The sequence below is a fragment of the Geotrypetes seraphini genome, chromosome 13, assembly GCF_902459505.1.
Source record: "Geotrypetes seraphini chromosome 13, aGeoSer1.1, whole genome shotgun sequence".
In the NCBI taxonomy this organism is placed as follows: domain Eukaryota; kingdom Metazoa; phylum Chordata; class Amphibia; order Gymnophiona; family Dermophiidae; genus Geotrypetes; species Geotrypetes seraphini.
This window is the reverse complement of record NC_047096.1, coordinates 60,653,067-60,673,057: the sequence shown is the minus strand read 5'-3', so window position 1 is coordinate 60,673,057 and position 19,991 is coordinate 60,653,067. Positions and strand designations below refer to the sequence as shown.

Sequence of the window (19,991 nt, the reverse complement as noted above, 5' to 3'; positions counted from 1 at the left end):
ATCTGATATTGGTGTCAGGCAAAATAGTAGAGACTATTATAAAGAACAAAATGACAGAACATATACAGTACATAAGCATGGGTTAATGAGAAAAAGCCAACATGGTTTTAGTCAAGGGAAATCTTGTCTCACCAATCTACTGCATTTTTTTGAATGAGTGAATGAACATGTGGATAAAGGTGAACCCATTGATATTGTGTGTTTGGATTTCAAAAGACATTTGACAAAGTACCTCATGAAAGACTTCTAAGGAAATTAGAAAGTCATGGGATAGGAGGTAATGTCCTATTATGGATTAAGAACTTGTTGAAAGTCAGAAAACAGAGAGTAGGTTTAAATGGTCAATATTCTCAATGGTCCAATTTTGCTGCTGCCTGAACTGTGTACGGCATCCTCTGATGCCTTCCTCCCGCTGTGAGCTGCGTCAGGGTAAATGAACATGTTCCTGTAAAACAGAAACTCTCCTTTATTAACTCTGTAAACCACAACATTCTTACATTTCTCTCATTTTATAAGTCAAACATACTGCTTGTCGGCACACACTTTGCGGCAAAGATGGCCACGCAGCTTAGCAGCCTCGGTTCAAATAGGCAGTGACGTCAGAAATCTTGACGTCACCGGTTCTTCCTCTCTCTCACCTCCAATTAATCATCAAAAATATGCTGTCATATATACTCAGCTGTTCATACAGAGCCCTCTCTATACCTGTCTTAATATTAAACGGAACCATGCAGTGATCATTGGATGCCAGAAGATCACCCATTGTAACATCAGAAGCACTTTCCCCATTTGTAAGCAGTAAGTCAAGTATGACTCCAACCCGCGTGGGTTCCATCAGTTCTCCTTGTAGAGAATCCAGGATCTCCCTTACTTCTAGAAGACCCTGCAATAGGGATACCCCAATCAACATCTGGCATGTTAAAATCACCTGTTAGTAATACTTCTCCTTTTACAGCTATATTCTGAAAGTCTACTATTAAATCTCTGTCCACTTCTTCTGTCTGTGAAGGAGGCCTGTATATCACACCAATGTAAATACATTTTCTATTCCCTCTTTCCAGAATTATCCACATTGCCTCTTCCTTACCGGAAGATCCTGTAATTGTGTATCTTTAATATGATCTTTAACATATAATGCTACTCCCCCATCTTTCCTGAACAGATTATAGCCCGGTATAACTATATCCAAGTCATGGTTCTCCATGAACCATGTTTCTGTGATTGCCACTAAATCCAACTTAGTCTCTTTCATCACAGCCTTGTTTCCCATACTTTGAGCATTAATATATACTGCTTTCCAGACATTGCTCCCTTTTCTCGTTTGTGTAGAGGTATTTAGTGATTCACTTACCTGAGGGCTAATGCTCACCTGGAGGCTTTGATCACCCTGCTCTCTTCTGTAGGTTAGCCAGTCTGCTGTTGAAGACACTTCTTCCCTTCTTTTATAGATGCACAGCATCCTTCTCAATGGTCCAAGAAGCTAAAACACTCTCGACAGCACCATCCACGAAGCCTCACATTTATCTCCAGGATATGAGCTTCTTTGCCCTGGCCTTTACTCTTGATAGGGTATGTCTGGTAGGGGAGACATATTTATATTTATGCGAGTCTCCCAATGCACGTTGCATCGATGATGAAGTTGAATCCCTGTGCTCCTTCAACTCTAAGCGATGAACATCAATGCAGTCTGTGCAGGGGTCAATGCCAATGTAGAAGGAAGCTGTGCATTGGGCTGAAAATCCCCAGCCATGCTTGATGTCACTGATGCGGTGCCGAAGTACTTTCAAATTGACGTGTAGAGGCCTCTAGCAACCTCTGTCACGATGCTCAGGACCCAAGATAATGAACACACCAGTTGTACAGATCAGTGCCTGAAATGGTTCTGTTGCACTGAGTGCACCTCTTGAAGCTGCTCGATGCCTTGGACATCGAGGGGAAAACCACCAATTTGAAGTCAAAGGGCTCAATGACCAGGGGAGCTCGAGTGAAATTAAAACTGAAATTAGCTCAATGCTCCCAAAACAGGAAAAAGCTCCAAATAACTCGAAGGACCACAAAAAGAAAAAGTTGAAAAAAATTTAAGTCTTGACTAAAATGGAAGAAACTTGAAAAACAACAAATGATGACAAAAACTGAAAGTAAGGCTCTCAAAAAGGCAAAAGTTTGATGCGCTGAGATCTCTGAAAGCACAGCTTCGCAGAAAACTAAGAACTGCAGGTACTGCGAGCTGACATTGGAAGAGAAGGAACCAGCATCCGCACAGTACAGGCAATGTTTAAAATTTAGTGACAGTACTGGGCTCTGTGGATGTCACCCATTATATCTTCTTTTCTTCAGAGAATAATATGTAAACTGCTTATAACCACAGATAGGCTATGTGACGGGGTGTATGTCCTGTCATCCCCCACAAGGGGTCTCGTGTCGAGCTCCATTCTCATGGAAATTATGCGGTATATAAACTTAAGGTTTAGATTAGATTAGATTGTGAAGGAACCTTATAAGACCACCTGGGTCCTTATAGACTGCACTAATTTGCATACAAATTTGCCTACACAGAAAGTGACTAGTATTGGGGGAAAAGGACCTTTTGAACAGAGATAAGGAGGGGAGGGTAGTCTCCATAGGGCTAGGTGAGGGGGTCTTCCCAGACTTGAGAAGGGGATCATTTGTACCAAAGCTGAGGGGTCTCGCCTTAACTGTCCAAGGGGAGGGAGAACAATAGGACTTTAGGGTTCCACTCAGTGGACAAATGCATCATAGGACACCCAGACACCAACATATACATGGCAAATTCATGATCTTTATTGTTCCAGAGAATTGGTTAAAAACAAACAAGACAGAAACCCATTAAATACAAAGATTATGTAGCGTAAAAGTGACCTTTCCATGGCACACAGGGTACATTGAATTTCAGTCTGTAGAATTCAGAAGAATTAAAAAAAAAAAATCAGAGTGGATATGAATTAGCATACTCCAAACATAAAACAGTCTAGTTCTTTGATCTACTGCTACATTTTAATTCTCGTTTCCCTTTTTTTGTCTCAATTTGATTCCTATGATTTTAGACAAATTTTATTTTGGCCACTCCCCATCTTTTACAACATGTGGACTTACTACATGATATTAGCCGATATAGAAGATGTCCAAAGCTAAGAGTAGGGTTTGGGGAAAGCCCTTACCTCCAGTGATTCTCCAAGCCATCAGAACCCATCCCAGGCAGCCCCTGCCTTGAAGTGGAGCATCAATGAAGCCCAATAGCACAGGTTTGATATATAAAAAAGTGAGGTGGATTTTTGTTTTGCAACAGCTAACTGGGTGTTCCTGACGACCCATACCCCCATTTTACTATTCATATGTATCTGTTTCCTATTAAACTATGTTACAACACCCAGCTGTGATTAATAATGTTATTAATGACCCAGCTTATATCCGTGGCAAGGTGTATCTCTCTGATGCTCACGCCCTGATCTGTGAACAGTTCTAAAGTGGGACAAAACCAAGAGCTTGCCAATTGACTCCAAAGGAAGCTATCTGGATACTCAAATACAGACCGAAATCTATCAGAGGAACGGTTGAACACTATAAAAAATCAAAGAGATGCTTCATCTCAGGGTGAATCACTTTAACCGAGTCCTCAAAGCCAAATAATATTTTGCAGGGTATATTTCATAGATCAGTCCTAAGTGTACCCGGCAAACCATATTTATTCATCACGTAGGGCCCTTTTTATCAAGCTGCGATAGAGATTTTTGCTCTTTCGCTCACAGAATCCCTATGAGTGTCAGAGCACTTGCCTCATCGGCCCGAGCTAAAGACCTTTAGCGCAGCTTGATAAGGGGGGGGGGGGTGTTAAAGAATTAAATCAGCAAAAAGCACTTAAAATTACACTTCAAGAGACCCTCTGCAATGGACTGGATAGAGTGCATAAGCAGTTTCTACTCATAGCCACATATGTCTTCATCGGTCTCATTTTAAAATTTCAAAATTCTTGTCATCTATTTTTCTCAAAATAGACAAATTCTTTCAATTGATTCCAAATTGTATGTAATAATATTCTAATACCTGCTTTCTTAAAGAAAAATCAGCCAGTGTTTCATTTCCTGCATCAGGGAAGCGGTCCGCTAAAATATAAAAATAACCACAACCGAGCGTCTCAAAATCTCCTCAATCCATCCACGGCATATAAACACAATTCAACACTGCTGGAAATTCTACTTACAAGAACTACATCTTCATGCTTCTTAGATTTGTTTCTGCTGAAAATAATGGTGGCAATAATTTCTGTCTATTTTGAGAAAAAGAGATGATTATTGCTGGTTTACCCACTCCCCCTTTATGAAGCCATGTTAGAATTTTTTTATCACTGGCCATGGCAGTAAAACCTCCAACAATTATAGAATTCACGTGACAAACTTTTACTGCGCGGCCGACGATAAAAAACACTAACATGATTTCGTAAAAGGAGGGGGGGAATGTTAAATCTTTTAACCCGTTTACAAAACCGTAGCATGATTTATAGCGTTGGCTGCGGTGGAAACAGCTCCTATGAGCGTCAGAGCTGTTACCACAGCGGCCGGCGTTAAAAACAGCACTACGGTTTTATAAAAGGACGGTAAGTGATTTATATGAGTCAATGTGGTTTGCTGGGTACACTCAGGACTCATCTCGTGGTGAAACATGCAAGGGTACAATTTAGTACAGGTGCATGGTGGAGAGGGGCACTTGATCAAGAGATAACCTTGTATCTTGAAACACAGGATTACAGCCTAAGTTACGCCCTTAGGCTTTAAATGCAACAAGAAGCTTGAGAATTGGAAAGGGAATAAGACTGCTTAAACGGCTACAGAATATGATAAGCTCTAAAAAAACAAACAAACAAAAAAACAACTCCTGATTCTTTATCTGGACTTCTTAACTTAAGTTTCTTTATTTTTAAAAACTAGGGCAATGTCTTAACTCTGTCTCCACCCTTCGGCCTATTATTTACTGTAAATGTAGGTTTTGCAGAAACAGAGACTCCTATTTTAAACAGGGGGGGGGGAGTGCACAGATGTTAACACAGACAGAAGGGCAAAAATACACTAGCATGCTGCTGTCAGGTTCTTAAAACTGGTGTAAACTAAAACCTCTCATTTACGGTCTTCAAACTCAAGTCCAGTCCTCAGCAGTCTCTCTTCCATGCCTAGAAATGACACAAATTCAACCAAGCATGTGCTATGTATGCTCCCTGCCGGTGGAGAGTCACACAGTGCAGGCAGTATCTTCTGGGCACAGAATATGGCACAGTACACAGGCATAGCCCTTTGAATGGGTCGGGAGATATCATATGGCACAACAGTCCGTTTGGCACAGGGTACACTGCAATTTTACATTTCTATTTAAAACACTGGTTAATTACAAAGTGCTACACGAAAAAAAGGCACACTTTCTTCATTTTATACTTGTTAAAAAAATATCCGCTTCATGTATTTAGTTAAGTATTTGTGACTTTCTGGGGTGTCCATGGTTTGTTTTTTTTGTTGAGCATACCAGTCAGGTTATTAGAAATGCCTTGGTTATTCCATTGCAGTTAATGGTCATGATTTCTACAAGGATGGGGACAAGGATCTGTTACATGCACACACTAAATCTTCAAAGACACGGTATAAACAAGACAGCCCAAATTTCCACAAAAGGAGAAGAGCAGTTCCAAACAAACGAGACTGTGGAAACTCAATGTCCTCGGACCTTCGGGCTTCAGTATCTGGGTTATCAAAGCCTTTTATCTTTTTCCACTTTAAGACTGGTTCATAACATCTTGGATCCCTGAGGAAGGCGTTTAGCCGAAACACGGCCTGTGTTGGGTCCATTTATGATTTAAGTGGACAGGGTCCATTCACTATAAATGTGGACAGTGTTTGGATTGTGTTTTTATTGATTTTATCACACATTTTTTTTGAATAAATCACAACCAAAGGTCCGAGGACATTGAGTTTCCAGTCTCGTTTGTTTGGAACCACACTAAATTTTCAGCAGCTGTGTGTTGATATGCGAGTACAAAGCCCTAACTGGAACGAAGTTGGGTTCTGAGCCGTTTCCAGAATAAAGATGGGAGATGACTAGCGTGGCTGTTTCTGCATAGAGCACCCATCGTGTTTCAAAATAAATGATATTTGGGGGGAGATGAAGCACCATAGAGAGCACAGAATATTTCTTAGCCAATCCCCTTGCTCAGCAATGCAAATCTTACAGCTCTGCACAAGGGGAGACCGAGGCTCCCACCTAACAGAAAACGTTACTATAGTGGGACAGTTCCACAGCCATCACTAGCAGGAGAGGCTGGTGGTTTCCCTCAGGCTTTGTGAAAATTTCCAAAGGCCGCCCCAACACGATGGAAGAAAAATCTTGCTCATTGATGGCAGACCCTTTGCTCCAAGCTGCTCTGAAATAGCAGCATTCTACCTTCGGCTCTTGCTTCTTTTGAACTGTAAACAGGCATGCATAGCAGTAAAACATGTATATTCCACAATGGACTTGTACTTAGGTGAAATGTCATAACTGGCCTCGCTCAAACAAAACACATCTTCCCCGGCCACTGGTTTGCACAGCCATGAGAAATCAGTTCAGTTTAACTGCCTAGTTCTGTTGCAGCTGGTCTTCGGACTGCTCCAATTTCAGAAGATGGCAGCTTTTCATTACGGTTATATTTGAACCGCATCCGCTGGGCTTGTTCTCCGGACAGAATTTCTACAGCCTCAGTTCATCATTTAGATCCTCAATAGGAAGGCTGTGCTGAATGTCTCAGGCGAACTCAGGAGGCTCCTATAGCTGAGGACCTTTTTCTAAGGAACGCAGCTGTTCTTTTAGCCTCAAGTGGATAAAGTACCCCATGCCTCCTCTTCAGTTCCACTGGAAATAAAATATTGGGACCAGATATTATTCCCAGGAGCATAAAGAGAGTGGTCACAGCAGGTCAGTGGCACTCCCTTCATCATACCAATGTGATTGTGAGGCTGGTAGTATACATCAGCAAGTTTGAGCTAGTCAAGTTATAGCCCTTGCTCTCTTCATGCTGGTACTAATCGTCCAGTGCCAGTCACCTCAACTCTTAATTTATTACAAAGAAGTGTTATCTCATAGAGATTCATGCTTAGAATAGAAGTCTACTGTCTGTGCTAAAACGCAGAGAGCGGAAGCACTTGTCTTTACAACCCAGCTTGAAAAATCCCCCCCAGAAACACGTCAGTACAAGTCAGCTTTTGGTGCTAGTTTTAGCTACAGGATTTTTGCTAATTTTTTTTTTCCTCTCTCTTCCTTCCCCCTAAGGTAGACCTGGCTGCGTGAGCTTGAAAGAACTTGTCTACAGCTGATACGCTTTATTATACCCTGTACAGCATATCCTTTTCTAGGCAAATGCTTGCACACAGGACCACGCATTGCTGTGCGATCCTTTAGTGGTTTTGCGGGTGTCAGTCCCAGGGCTAGATGGGCTGCAGGCACATTTGGAGTTTAATGGCATGCCTTGCGATGCCTTCAGTCTAGGCAGATTTGCAGGCTTTGCTGTCGATACTTTTTCCTGCGTGTACAGCGAGGGCACATTAGCACTCCGTTCTTGCAGTTAAGATGGAAGACTGTTTTACACTCTGGGCATCTAGGAGGAAGGAAAAAAAATTAAGAAGGTGCATGGAGACGTACTGAACGCATTAGAACGCTGTAGCTCATGTCAGTTGAAAACAGTTTCTGATCAATCTCTTTAATCAAGACTTATCTGATGGCAAACAGAAAACACCTGGGGGTCAATATTCAAAAGGGTTTCACCAGACAGGAAAGGCTCCTGCTCAGTTAAATCCTGGCCAGTTAATGCTGCTAAATACCTCTACTAACTAGTGGTCCGCGGAGAAGCCAACACTTAGCCAGTTAGCACTGATATCCAATCTGTAATTAGCTATGTAAGTGCATTAAGTTAGGATAGGAAAAAAGGCTGTTCCAACTTTATGCTCCGAGTTAATTGGGCACCGGTCTGAATATTGGCTGGGTCTGATTAACTTTGGAGTTAGCACCCATTCAATGCCAGGAATTGTGCATGCCCAAGCATTGAATATCCAGGGTTAATTCAGCCTGCAGCTGGAAGAAGCATACAAGCTGCTTACCTCTGTGTGCTAAATATTAACCCCTAAAAAAAAAGCGAAAAAATACCGCAGTGTCCTCTCTTGTCCTTGCCTACCACAGTGATCTGAACTCTTCAAGTTTCTTCTACCCCACTGACCAGGAGCAGTGAAATAATGTCTCCTTTGTCTAAACAATACCATTGGCTCCCAATTGCTTATCAAATTCAGTACAAAATTCTCTTGCTTACTCATCAATCATTTCACACGCTGATTCCCGATTATCTTAGCTATCTGACGATTCCTTGCTTTTGAGTCTCCACTGGCTCCCGGTTTATCTCAGAATCCAGTTTAAATGTTTTTATATTTTTTTCAAAATTTGATATGGTATTTTTGCTCCTCTTCTATGGAATCTTTATAGCTTTTCATATGCGAGAGGCACTCAACGATTTAAACTTTCCCTCCCTTCTAGGAAAGGAACTCAAGGAGTCAAGAATTTTAGCCTTTCTCTGGCTTTTAAATTTCCCCAATTATGGAATGAACTTCCTTTAATTTTGAGGTGTCCCAGCTCTTTCCAATCTTTCTGTAAATCTTTATCAACTTTTCTATTTGCTAAAACATTTTGAAAATTAATCTTGTATTTTAGCTTATTTTTTAACTTATTGTTAACCGTCTCGAGCTTCCTCTGGTTGAAGACCCGGTATACGGTATATAAAGTTAAGTTTTAGTTTAGTTTAAGGCTGTCAGCAGATCATTTTGAAAAAACTCTGAATTTTGTATTTTAAATTTTGATGATTTAAATTTGTATTTTTTTGTTGTTCTCTGTGTGCTTTCCTATTTTAACTGGTGTTCCTTTTTTATTTTTTATACTTACCCCCTCTTTTATTAAGGTGTGCTAACGCGTCCATAGACTAACATGCAGGCGTTAGCGCAACTTAGGGCTCCTTTTACAAAGGTGCGTTAGGGCCTTAACGCGGGGAATAGCGCGCGCACTAGACCTTAATGCCAGCATTGAGCTGGTGTTAGTTCTAGAAGCGTAGCGTGGGTTTAGCTTGTGCTAAAATCCTGCGTGCGCTAAAAACGCTAGCGCACCTTACTAAAAGGAGCCCTTAGTAAAAAAGGACCTTAATGTTGATGTAAACCACTGAGAACTCCGAGTACGATCAGCGGTATGTCAAATCCGAATCAACTTGTATTTCCGCCATTTAAATGATCAGTTTTGGGGTTCTAAAATTCCTATATTTCCAGACATGTCTCAAAAGTCCCAGAGGCGGAGAAAGGAATTCTTGGCATTGAGGCCAAGAATCCTGGCCTTGGGAGGAATATTTTGGTTAAAATTTCCGGTAAAATGTTTTGTTACTTATCAAACTAAGAATTTCCTTTTTTTTGAACCCAAACAGCTGATAGAATTCATTGATCAAAGGAGAGAGGAGTACCCATAACAAATGATGTGTAACTTGCTTTACCGGCTTTAGGTAATGAAGAGTATTACCGCTTCCTTATAATGTAAGCTAATTTTCATTAAGGGTTAATTACCTGTTGATTTTTTTTATATTAATATTGTAGACTAAATAATCAAATACTATTGTTTCCTTATTATGATTTTGTTTCTAATGTGAATTATTTGATCTTTTTTCAAAAAAAATCCGAATAAACAAACATACCACTGAACTCCCACAGAAATCAAGACGTGTGACTTTCCACCTTGACCTCCAAACTGAACCCTATAAAGGGTAAGAATTTACACTCAAGGAAGAATTTTTTTCAGCCACCTAAAACTGGCTGCACGTTCCTATTTAGCTATGGGCGTTTGTATTAAGATCCTGAAGATAACTATAGCAGTATAACACTGAGGGCTCCTTTTACCAAGTTGTGCTAGCGGTACGCTTCTAGAATAACGCCAGCTCAATGCTGGCGTTAAGGTCTAGCGTGCGCTATTCCGCGCGTTAAGGCCCTAACGCACCTTAGTAAAAGGAGCCCTGAGTGGCTAAAGAGGTCATCTGGATTCAAGACTCAGTAGAGAAAGTGTTTACAAGTTTATCTAGTGCCATTCTGGCTGTCTGCTATATTTATTCATGCATTCATTTAGCCCAGGGGAAAGTCCCTCCTCGAGGGCCGAATCCAGTCGGGTTTTCGGGATTTCCCCCATGAATATGCATGAGATCTATGTGCATGCGCTGCTTTCAATGGGGAAATCCCGAAAACCCGACTGGATTCGGCCCTCGAGGAGGGACTTTGGAGACCCCTGATTTAGCCCGTCCTCCCACAGAAGCCCAGAACAAGAGTACATTCACAGTTTGGACAGGCCAAGACTTAAGTGGAAATACAGACTTGACGGACATAGCAAAGTTGATATTGCAGCATTCACAGTACAGACATAACCTAACAAAGGTAGTACAGCTTTTGCGCTGCAGGTGTGTACATGGTTGATAGATAGCGTTTGGTTCCAGTGGGTAGCATAGTTAAGTTTTATTGGAACGGCATTTGAATTTTAGTATGAAGCACCATTATGTTGTGCTTGGAGTGATTAGCAAGTTTGGTAGATATTTAAGTTATATTTGCGGTGGCATTTGAGTTTCAGTGGGAGTCCATTTGGTGTACTAGGAGATGCTTTTGAGTTTCATTCGTCAGGGTGGAGACGCCGGCCGTTAAGGAGCTGGGTTTGTAAATAGGAAGGTTTACATGAGACTGGATTCCAAACCCAAGAATACCCTCAGCACTGGGCTGTCCACAGATTAGACAGAATATACTGTAAGCTCTGCCTTAGATTTCTGCGTACAGCTCTGCATACATTTAGTTATGCTACAGAAATAAAAAGTAATTGTAGTAGTAATACTCTGGATTTTCTTCCTACCTAACACATCCAGGCCCACTGTTTCTTTCTTACTATGGCAAGCACTGACTAAAAGCATTGTGTGTCGCCTTTACCCAAGGGTAAAGTGGAGCAGGGACCCCAAATTTAAAAAAACAAATTATGTTAGGCCTAGTGCCTCCTCCTTTCTAGCTCAATTGGAATACATTTACCCTATCCTCTTCCTCACTTCCCGCCAGCCATCAGAGATACTATCCTTGGCCAAGAGCATGAAACATGGCTGCCTTTGCAGAGTGTAACTGTAGCTCTTGAGTCGGGCCAGTAGATGTCTCTGTTGAGCAACGACAGAGGTTTTCTTTATCCGCCCTTAAGGACTGGGCTGCACTGCAAGTGGCCTGAAAGGTACATATGCTATTCAAAAATCATTCCAAATGTAACTATTAAAACCAATTTGAATTTATGGCTTTGTCCAAGATGGCAACCAATGAGATCCTTAAACACTTTTTATTACCACACTTTAAAAGACAGAGACATTAAAAAGGACCACTGGTCACCTCTGCCGTTATCTTGTCTGTGGAGATCGTTCCTTCTTTTTATCCCTTAAGATGTCGTTTGCTAGCTGCCAGGGTGCACAGTATTTATCTTTCATTGACTATAAGATGCAGCTTCCAGGCTCACCACTGGCACTATATGATCCCTGTTATCTTGTCCTATGGATTTCTTTGCACCTTGAGGGGTCCTGGTGGAGTCCACACAGAGAGCTGCAGGGCTTGCGGAGAGCCCTTTGGCCTTTTCTCTAGAGCAGTGACTCAAACTGTGTGCCCTGGCACAGTGGTGTGCCCCGAGATTCCAGAATTTTACTTTATTTTTTAAAATTCCCTTCATAGCTATACATCAGAATGGATGACTTGTACGTTGCATACGCAAGAGTCTGTCAGTGTTATGAGTGTCTGTGGGCGTAAGGATACAGCCGCCCAGACAAGCATCGTTCTTTGATGTGATTGATCCTTGAATCTAACGGCAAATAATTTTATTTTTATGCAGTAATTATCCTAACAAGCAACAAAGCAATCAAGGTTTTGTTACAGTATGGATCTTCTTATCTTTACAAACTTGGCTTTTCAGCTCTGACAGAAATTAAGTCGAAATGTGATGAAATGCGTGTTTGCTTGTCGACTATCGAGCCGCATTTTGAGTTAGTTTGCATTCAAAAACAAGCATATCCATTGCATTGATTAGCAATTCTATTCTATCTACTTTAGTTTCACCATTGTTACAATTACCCACACGTAGCTTAAAGAACTTTAAATAAATAACTCTCAAATTTATTTTTTGTTGGTTTTGCAATTTTGTAATTTCAGTTTTAATATGCCACAAAAAACATTTGCTCCATTTAGTGTGCCGGAGCTAAAAAAGTTTGCGAGACACTGCACTAGAGACAGCAGTGCTGATGTCAATGAGACTATGAGAAGCAGCGCCTTGTGATGACGTCAGGTGCAAAGCTGGAATCTAGATGGAAGAGGCTGCAGGAGGCACAATGTTGCAGAGGAAAGAAGATGCAGCCGAAAACTTTGAGGTTGAAGTAGGAATCCAGGAAAAACAGAGTGCAGGGGATGAGTGAATACTGTAGTGCAATCAATAGAATTATTATTTTCAACAATGAGTTCTTTATTAAAATTTACCTTAATTCCCTATTCCTGAGATGAGAGTTCCTGTGGTATTTAACCTAGAGCAGAGCTTCCAAAACTGTGGGTTGGGACCCCAAATTGGAGTCAAAAAACCTGTTTAGGGGGTCACTACTTAGGCAGCCTCTTCATGGGTAGTTCATTATTCTGCATCTTCGGGGTGGGGAGGGTGGGGGGGGTCACACAATTTTATTGGACCACAATCGTGGAGTCACAGGCACAAAAAGATTGGGAAGCAACAATCAGATCTCAAGTTTGTGCCTTCCGCTTAGACGGAATTCTGGTGATTCTTTGACGTTCAGGAAAGAGCTCTCAAGTTTTGATAAATGGTCATTGTGGAGATGGAACGGACTGCAGGACCTGAGGCAGCTTGGTTTTGGTACAGGTAGGTCTTGTCACACAAATGTGGCTGATTTATTAGTAATAAATAAAGGGAAACAGCTGTATATACAGAACAAAAGACGTGCTGTTGATATGTTTAGCAGGAGATCGTAGTCATCCAAAATCAAACTGACAGAAAATAAAAAGTACAAAAATGGAGAAAAACAGGCCTCACACATGGATGACCGGGACTGCACTGTACCCTAAGCCATCCGTATCATCACTGGTCTGAAAAAAAAACTCCATACATCAATATTTTATCAGTCTCACTTCTATCAGGTAAACTTCTTTTTCAAAACGTCTTATTGTCTCAAAACTGGATAATAATTAGATTTCAACTGCACAAAACTTAGTAACAACGACTACAGCTGGAGAGAAAATCTCTATATCATAACATGCTTAAAAGTTTCTTATTAGAGTAGAGCATTAAGTGAAAACTTATCTTCACGCAGTCTGTTCCTTACTTCATGGAAAACCACGACAACTTTGATCCCGACAGTCAGTTCTAACGTTTCTCCCCTTCAACAAGGCCACAATCAAAAGTTCATTTTCTAGCACACAAATTTTGGAACCTTGCCCGTATCACTAACTATAGTTATGTGAGAGCGTCTTAAAATTTGTGTGCTAGAAAATGAACTTTTGATTGTGGCCTTGTTGAAGGGGAGAAACGTTAGAACTGACTGTCGGGATCAAAGTTGTCGTGGTTTTCCATGAAGTAAGGAACAGACTGCGTGAAGATAAGTTTTCACTTATGATTTACTACTACTCATTTCTATAGCATTACTAGTCTTTAAGCCCTTTACATTAACGGGTACTAGAATAGATGTGTCTATTTGTCTTTCTTTCTGTCTCTCTGTATCCTTAGCCGCTGTCTGTCTTTCTTTCATTCTGTCTGTCTCTCTCTCCTTGGCTGCTTTCTGTCTGTCTGTCTTTCTTTATGTCTCTCTCTCTCTCTCCTTAGCCGCTTTCTGTCTGTCTTTCTTTCTGTCTCTCTCTCTCCTTGGCCGCTTTCTGTCTGTGTCTCCCCCCTGGCTCCCTGTCTGTTTGTCATTCTTTCTGTCTGTGTCTCTCCCTGGCCCCTTGTCTGTCTGTCTTGTCTTTCTTTCTGTCTCTCTCCCTGGCCCCCTGCCTATCTCTCTCTGGCCCCCCGAGCAAACCAAGATTGCTGCCTATCTACTACGGGAACTCACGGCAGTCATTTCCTATTGGCGATCTGCACAGGGCGTAGGAATATCGCTCCTGCCACAAAGCCTGCTAGACCACCAGGTAAGGCTGGGATGCTGGGGGGAAGGCGGGAGGGAGGCGGGGGTTGGTCAGAGCCGGACGAGAAGATATTCACATTTTTTCTCAATTTGCAGTCCGGCTCTGCCCCTATCCCCTGTGAATACTGGAGGGAGAAGTGTAACATGTTTCCCCAAACTAATGCATGGGCCTCTTGCTTGTAAATCGCCTTGAACCTGTACTGGATAAGTGTGATTCTGAAATTCTGATTAGATTAGATTTTACCTCCAAGCAAAATAGCCTCGACATACACAGAGCACACTGTGGGTGGATGGAGGTTAGGAACTTAGGGGGATTCGAGAGAGAGGGTGGGAAACAATGAGATACATTTTCAGCAAAAACTGAAAAATAGCAGTAAATGCAAATACAGTTCCGGCCAAAATTAGGCTGAAAAAGATTTTGGGCTGTTTTTAGCACTGTATCCTAAACTGAGATTCGCTCTACCTCTATAGTGTAGCTTTTGGTACTCACCTAGCAGTTGTATCAAACTGAAAGGGGAAAATGATATCGTCCTGATGGCAGATTTGGCAGATGAAGCCTCGCTGGCTGCACAGGTCACACTGGTAGATGTGGTTGGAAGCAAACTGGATCAGAGATTGCAGGAATGTATCGAAAATGCCTTCTGCGATCTGTGGGAAATAGGAGGATCAACCAAATGGACCCATCAGACTATGTACCAAGAACAATACTACACTTTTTCCTTGCACCCTCTACCAAAAATAATAAACAATAAAACAAAGCGAAAGAAAGGATGTAACAATATGATATATAGCAAATGGATGTACTGTAGAACAGTGTTCTTCAACCACCGGTCCACAGAAATTTCCTGCCGGTCCACAGGGCCAGCACGTGCCTCAGGCCCAACAGTGTTCTTCAACCGCCGGTCAACGGTGCGATCGATGCGGCGTTATCTTCGAGCCAGCTCCCTCTTCCTAACTGATTCAATGCACAAAGCCACGGGCAGTGGCTCCTACGCGCGTCCTGTGCCTGAACCGGAAGCCTTCTCTCTGACGTTGCAACGTCAGAGGGAAGGCTTCCAAATGAGGCACGGGATGTGCAAGGTGCAATTAGTACTATTATGGGGGCGGGGTCTGGGGTGGAGATTGGGTAGAGATGGGCAGGGTCTGGCCCACAACTTAGCCCAGTGTTCTTCAACCGCTGGTCCATAGACCGATGCCGGTCCACAGAATAATTCTTTTATTTCTGCCGGTCCATAGGTGTAAAAAGGTTGAAAAACACTGCTGTTGAACACAAACTTAAAATGTCAAGGAGGATGATCTAATGGATGCAAGCAGCTAAAGAGAATCCACCGTTTCGTATGAAGGAGAGGTGCCATAAGCAGTGTGTTCTGGGGGATAGCAGAGCCAGATGCAGCTGTACAAAGATGGATCCTAGTCCATGGATTCTAGGGCAAACTAACATCACTTAACAAGACCTTAAAGGGGTATTAAGAATCAATGGAGGCTGCTAAAGAAAGAGTGAGGCAGGTATAATGTAGGTGCTGCTGTAGTAGGATGGAAAACAGACAGTGAAAGACAGTCTGAAGGGAACAACAGAAGTCCAGGTAACTAGTCTGAAGTTTGCACCCAGCAAGATGAGTGAGACACCTTGACCTTGTTTTTAAGCAGTATGCCACAGGAGCACATTCAAAAAGATAGAAAAAGGATGGAGTCGGTCCAGAGGAAGGTTACTAAAATGGTGCATGGACTTTGTCATAAGGCGTATGGGGACAGACTTAAAGATCTCAATCTGTATACTTTGGAGGAAAGGCGGGAGAGTAAATGCGCAATAGTCGAGTCTCTCATTTGAAAGGAAGCTCTGGAATGAGAGGGTATAGGATAAAGTTAAGAGGTGATAGGCGCAGGAGTAATCTAAGAAAATACTTTTTTACAGAACAGGTAGTAGATGTGTGGAACAGTCTCCCAGAAGAGGTGGTGGAGACGGAGACCGTGTCTGAATTCAAGAGAGCATGGGATAGGCATGTGGGATCTCTAAGAGAGAGGAAGAGATAACGGTTACTGCGGGTGGGCAGACTGGATGGGCCATTTGGTCTTTATCTGCCATCATGTTTCTATGTTTCTAGGAGCACTGGCTTCCAGGAAGAAAGCCTCTCATGTACACGTTCCTCAACATTTCCAGGAAGACCTTGAAGCTGGGCCATACAATAATTTAATTACAGTTCATCTAGGCAAAAAATACACATGTGCACCTATAATAAATTACTCCAGGGAAAGTAAACACACCCATTTATTCCTCTTCCAAGGTGTAACTGTGTGCATACATCTGTAAGAACAGAAGCATATGCATATATTTTATAAAACAGGAATACAAGTTCCAATCTCACTTAACTCCACAGATTCTCTGCCTCTGGAAAAGCTTGAACATAAACTGCATAAAAGTTGGGGCTGTTTGAATGTTTTATGCATGAATACCCTGGGCAATTTTATAAGGGCTTACCTGAATGTATAAAATGCTGCTCTATGCTCAAGTCCCTTGTAAACCTACCTCCACTACCTGCAAGTATATGGAGGTGCAAGCAGATTCAACAGAGATGGTTTGCAGGTAAAGTGAAATTATGTCTTGCCTGATAATTTTCTTTCCTTTTATTGGCTGTACTGTTCTGAATATATGGAATGGATAACATCCACCTGTTCAGAATGGTGCAGCCTCAGATGACAAGGAAGTGACTAAATTATCGAATGTAGGGACTTTCAAAAACAAATTTAAATTTACTTCTGTCAGCATAAGCGTGCTGATATGTATACCCAAGACCACCCCTCCCCCTCATACAGAATCTGTGCAATGCATGCATATATCTGTACAGCATTAATGATTCACAGAAAAAGTTACTAAGAAGTGAGAAGACACCAACATATATTATTTGTCAAACAAGGTGCACCGGTTGGAAAAAACATGCATTATTTGCCTTAATGCAAGATTTTCAGTACAATGCATGTTAACTAAACAGATGCAAAATGAATAATACAATTTGCATTTGATCTTGTATGCTGCATTAGTCATGAAAAGACAATATCACCTCCGAAGTGACACTATTTATCCACCCTGGGAAATCAGGCAGGTCGAGCATAATCTGATGATCTCAGGGAGCCTCTTAAAAGAGGCTTAAAAGAGTGATTGAAAAAAACTGGTCCTCACCTTCTAAATTCTTTTTCAATGCTTCTCACCAGCCCTGTCTCTTCTCTGCAAAACCCTCCTATTCGGCACCTGATTCATTCCTAGTGTTCCACCCCAATAGCTCCCAGTATCTTTTATTTATATTATTGAATAGTTGTTGTATTTTGTTACAAATTGGCTGATAGTTGTGTAATGTATTATATTATGAAATACATTTTTTAAAAAACCTCGAATAAAATGGCAGTTTCAACCTCTTGTGGTAGTCTCACAGTACTAAGAGGCAGTAAAGGGCCAAAAGTTTCTGTAGCAGGAGTGACCAAGGATTATTCGTGTTATTCTGCCTTCCTTCCCCCACTGGCATAAGGGGGGACCCCTGGTCAATGCTAATCAGAGGGTTAAAGATAGTGGAGAGGTGATCAGGGTTGCTGAGAAGAGCTGAACGGGAGATTGAGGGTTGGAAGAGGGTAAATAATTACTTTATTTTTTTTTTAACCCAACAGCCCTGACTTGGGGCCTACTATCTTTCTGCTGAAGAGACCAGGAAATGTACAATGCTCCTGGTTACAGCAAAGCAAAATTAAATTTATTACATGAATCACTAACCTGCTGAACTCAGGTTAGTAACTTACATGGTCAAAATTTCCTGCAGTAAAATAGCTTATTGCAGCTTGGCAGCTATTATAGTGGATTGCTATACTCAAGACTGGCTGTGACAGTGTCTTTAAAAATCCCAGAACGCATATTGTCAGGGCTTGTTTCAATACCTGTCTGAGATCCATTACACTGTAATCATCAGGTGATTCCAGGAGATAGTTCCTCTGATCCAGCCTAAAAAAGAAAAAAGAAAACTCAACAATCGCATATTATCATGTCTCTGAAGCTAGACCTCAACCTCCAAAGCAGTTTGAAACCATCATCTTCCAAATTAGGGGGATGAAAGAGAAGATTCCTAGCTCCAAGATAATGGAAAGCAGCTATGGAGTCTAAAGCATGTAGAGCAGTAATTGGACATGGTCTCTGATCCATTTACTGTAGGCCTGGTGCCCATCATATATGTCTTGTGTAGGGTTACCATAGGGCTCCAGAAAAAGGAAGTATAGCCACCAACAGATATTCTATAATTATAGCCCCTTCCCAGAGACTTGGATAGAGCAGGTGACAAAAATTACGGAGAAAAGACCTCAGTGTTTCCAGAGAACAAACTCCGGAAACTCTGTAATTTTTATCACCTGCTCTATCCAAGTCTCTGGGAAGGGGCTATAATTATAGAATATCTGTTGGTGGCTATACTTTATTTTTTGATATTCTGCTTGTATTTGAGTGTTTTTTTTTGTCCAGAAAAAGGAAGACAGATTGAGCCATCTGGGTTTTACTTCCATTGCTTTCAATAAAAGTAAAGCCCAGATGTCTCTATTTGTCCTCCTTACTTCCATTGTTTCCAGTGGGATTAAAACCTGGATGTCTCAATCCGTCCTTCTTTTTCTGAAGCCATATGGTAACCCTAGTCTTGTGTCCTATTGGAACAATTCAGCAATAAGCGTAGACTGTTAGAACAAATGTCCTAGCAGAAAACACAGGCAATTTAAGAACATACTCGATCAGATCAATGGTCCATTTACCCCACTATCCTGTTTCCAACAGTGGCAAATCCAGGTCACAAGTCCGTAGCAGAAACCCAAAAAGTAGCAACATTCCATGCTACCATTCTCAGGGCAAGCAGTAGCTTCTCCTGTGTCTATTTCAAAAGCAGACTATGGACTTTTCCTCTAGGAACTTGTCCAAACCTTTTTTAAACCCAAATACAGTAACCCCTGTTACCACATTCCAGAACTTAACTATTCTTCGAGTGAAAAAAATATTTCCTTCTATTTATTTTAAAAGTGTTTCCATATAATCTCATTGAATTTCCCCTAGTCTTTGTACTTTTTGAAAGAGTAAAGCAAAGATACTTACCTGTATCAGGTGTTCTCCAAAGGCAGCAGACATATATTCTCACTTGTGGGTGATGTCATCTATAGAACCTGGTACAGATACTGCCAAATGCACCGTCACTTTAAATCTTTAGGCAGTTACCATACTACATGTGTGCCAGTGCCTTCCTGCCCAATGTTGGTTCAGATGATCATCAGTTCAGTAACAAAGTTAAGAAGCCAATTAGAGGAGGTGAGCTTGCAAGACTATATGCCTGCTGTCCTTGGAGAACACCTGCTACAGGTATGTATCTTTTCTTTCTCCGAGGACACTCATGCATAATATTCTCACATGTGGGTCTTCTAAGCTGCCAGGATCATATCTCTGGAAAAAGTTTAAGAACATAAGAAGCTAAGAATAGCCTTACTTGGTCAGACCAATGGTCCATTAAGCCCAATAGCCTGTTCTCATGGCGGCCAATCCAGGTCCCTAGTACCTGGCCAAAACCCAAGGAGTAGCAACATTCCAGAATCCCAAAGATTCAATGCAGAATTTCAAAGAATAGCAAGATTCTGGCCCCGAAGAGTAGCAACATTCCATGCTACCGATCCAGGGCAAGCAGTGGATTCCCCCATGTCTTTCTCAATAACAGACTATGGAATTTTCCTCCAAGAAATTGTCCAAACCTTTTTTAAAACCAGC

The 19,991-nt window shown here is 41.6% G+C and overlaps 1 protein-coding gene across 4 annotated transcripts in view; it reads right to left on the bottom strand.

Annotated features, from left to right (window-relative positions):
- Positions 1–2,780: 2,780 nt before the first annotated feature.
- PLEKHM1 (pleckstrin homology and RUN domain containing M1) overlaps positions 2,781–19,991 on the bottom strand; it is a 78,013-nt gene continuing 60,802 nt past the window's right edge. For all 4 annotated transcript variants that reach the window (XM_033918224.1, XM_033918226.1, XM_033918225.1 and 1 more), the window contains 3 exons: positions 18,143–18,206; positions 14,715–14,872; positions 2,781–7,630 (listed from right to left, as the gene is read on the bottom strand). In XM_033918224.1, coding sequence (XP_033774115.1) covers positions 7,513–7,630; positions 14,715–14,872; positions 18,143–18,206 — 340 coding nt within the window. In that variant the 3' untranslated portion in view covers positions 2,781–7,512. The remainder of the gene's footprint in view (positions 7,631–14,714; positions 14,873–18,142; positions 18,207–19,991) is intronic.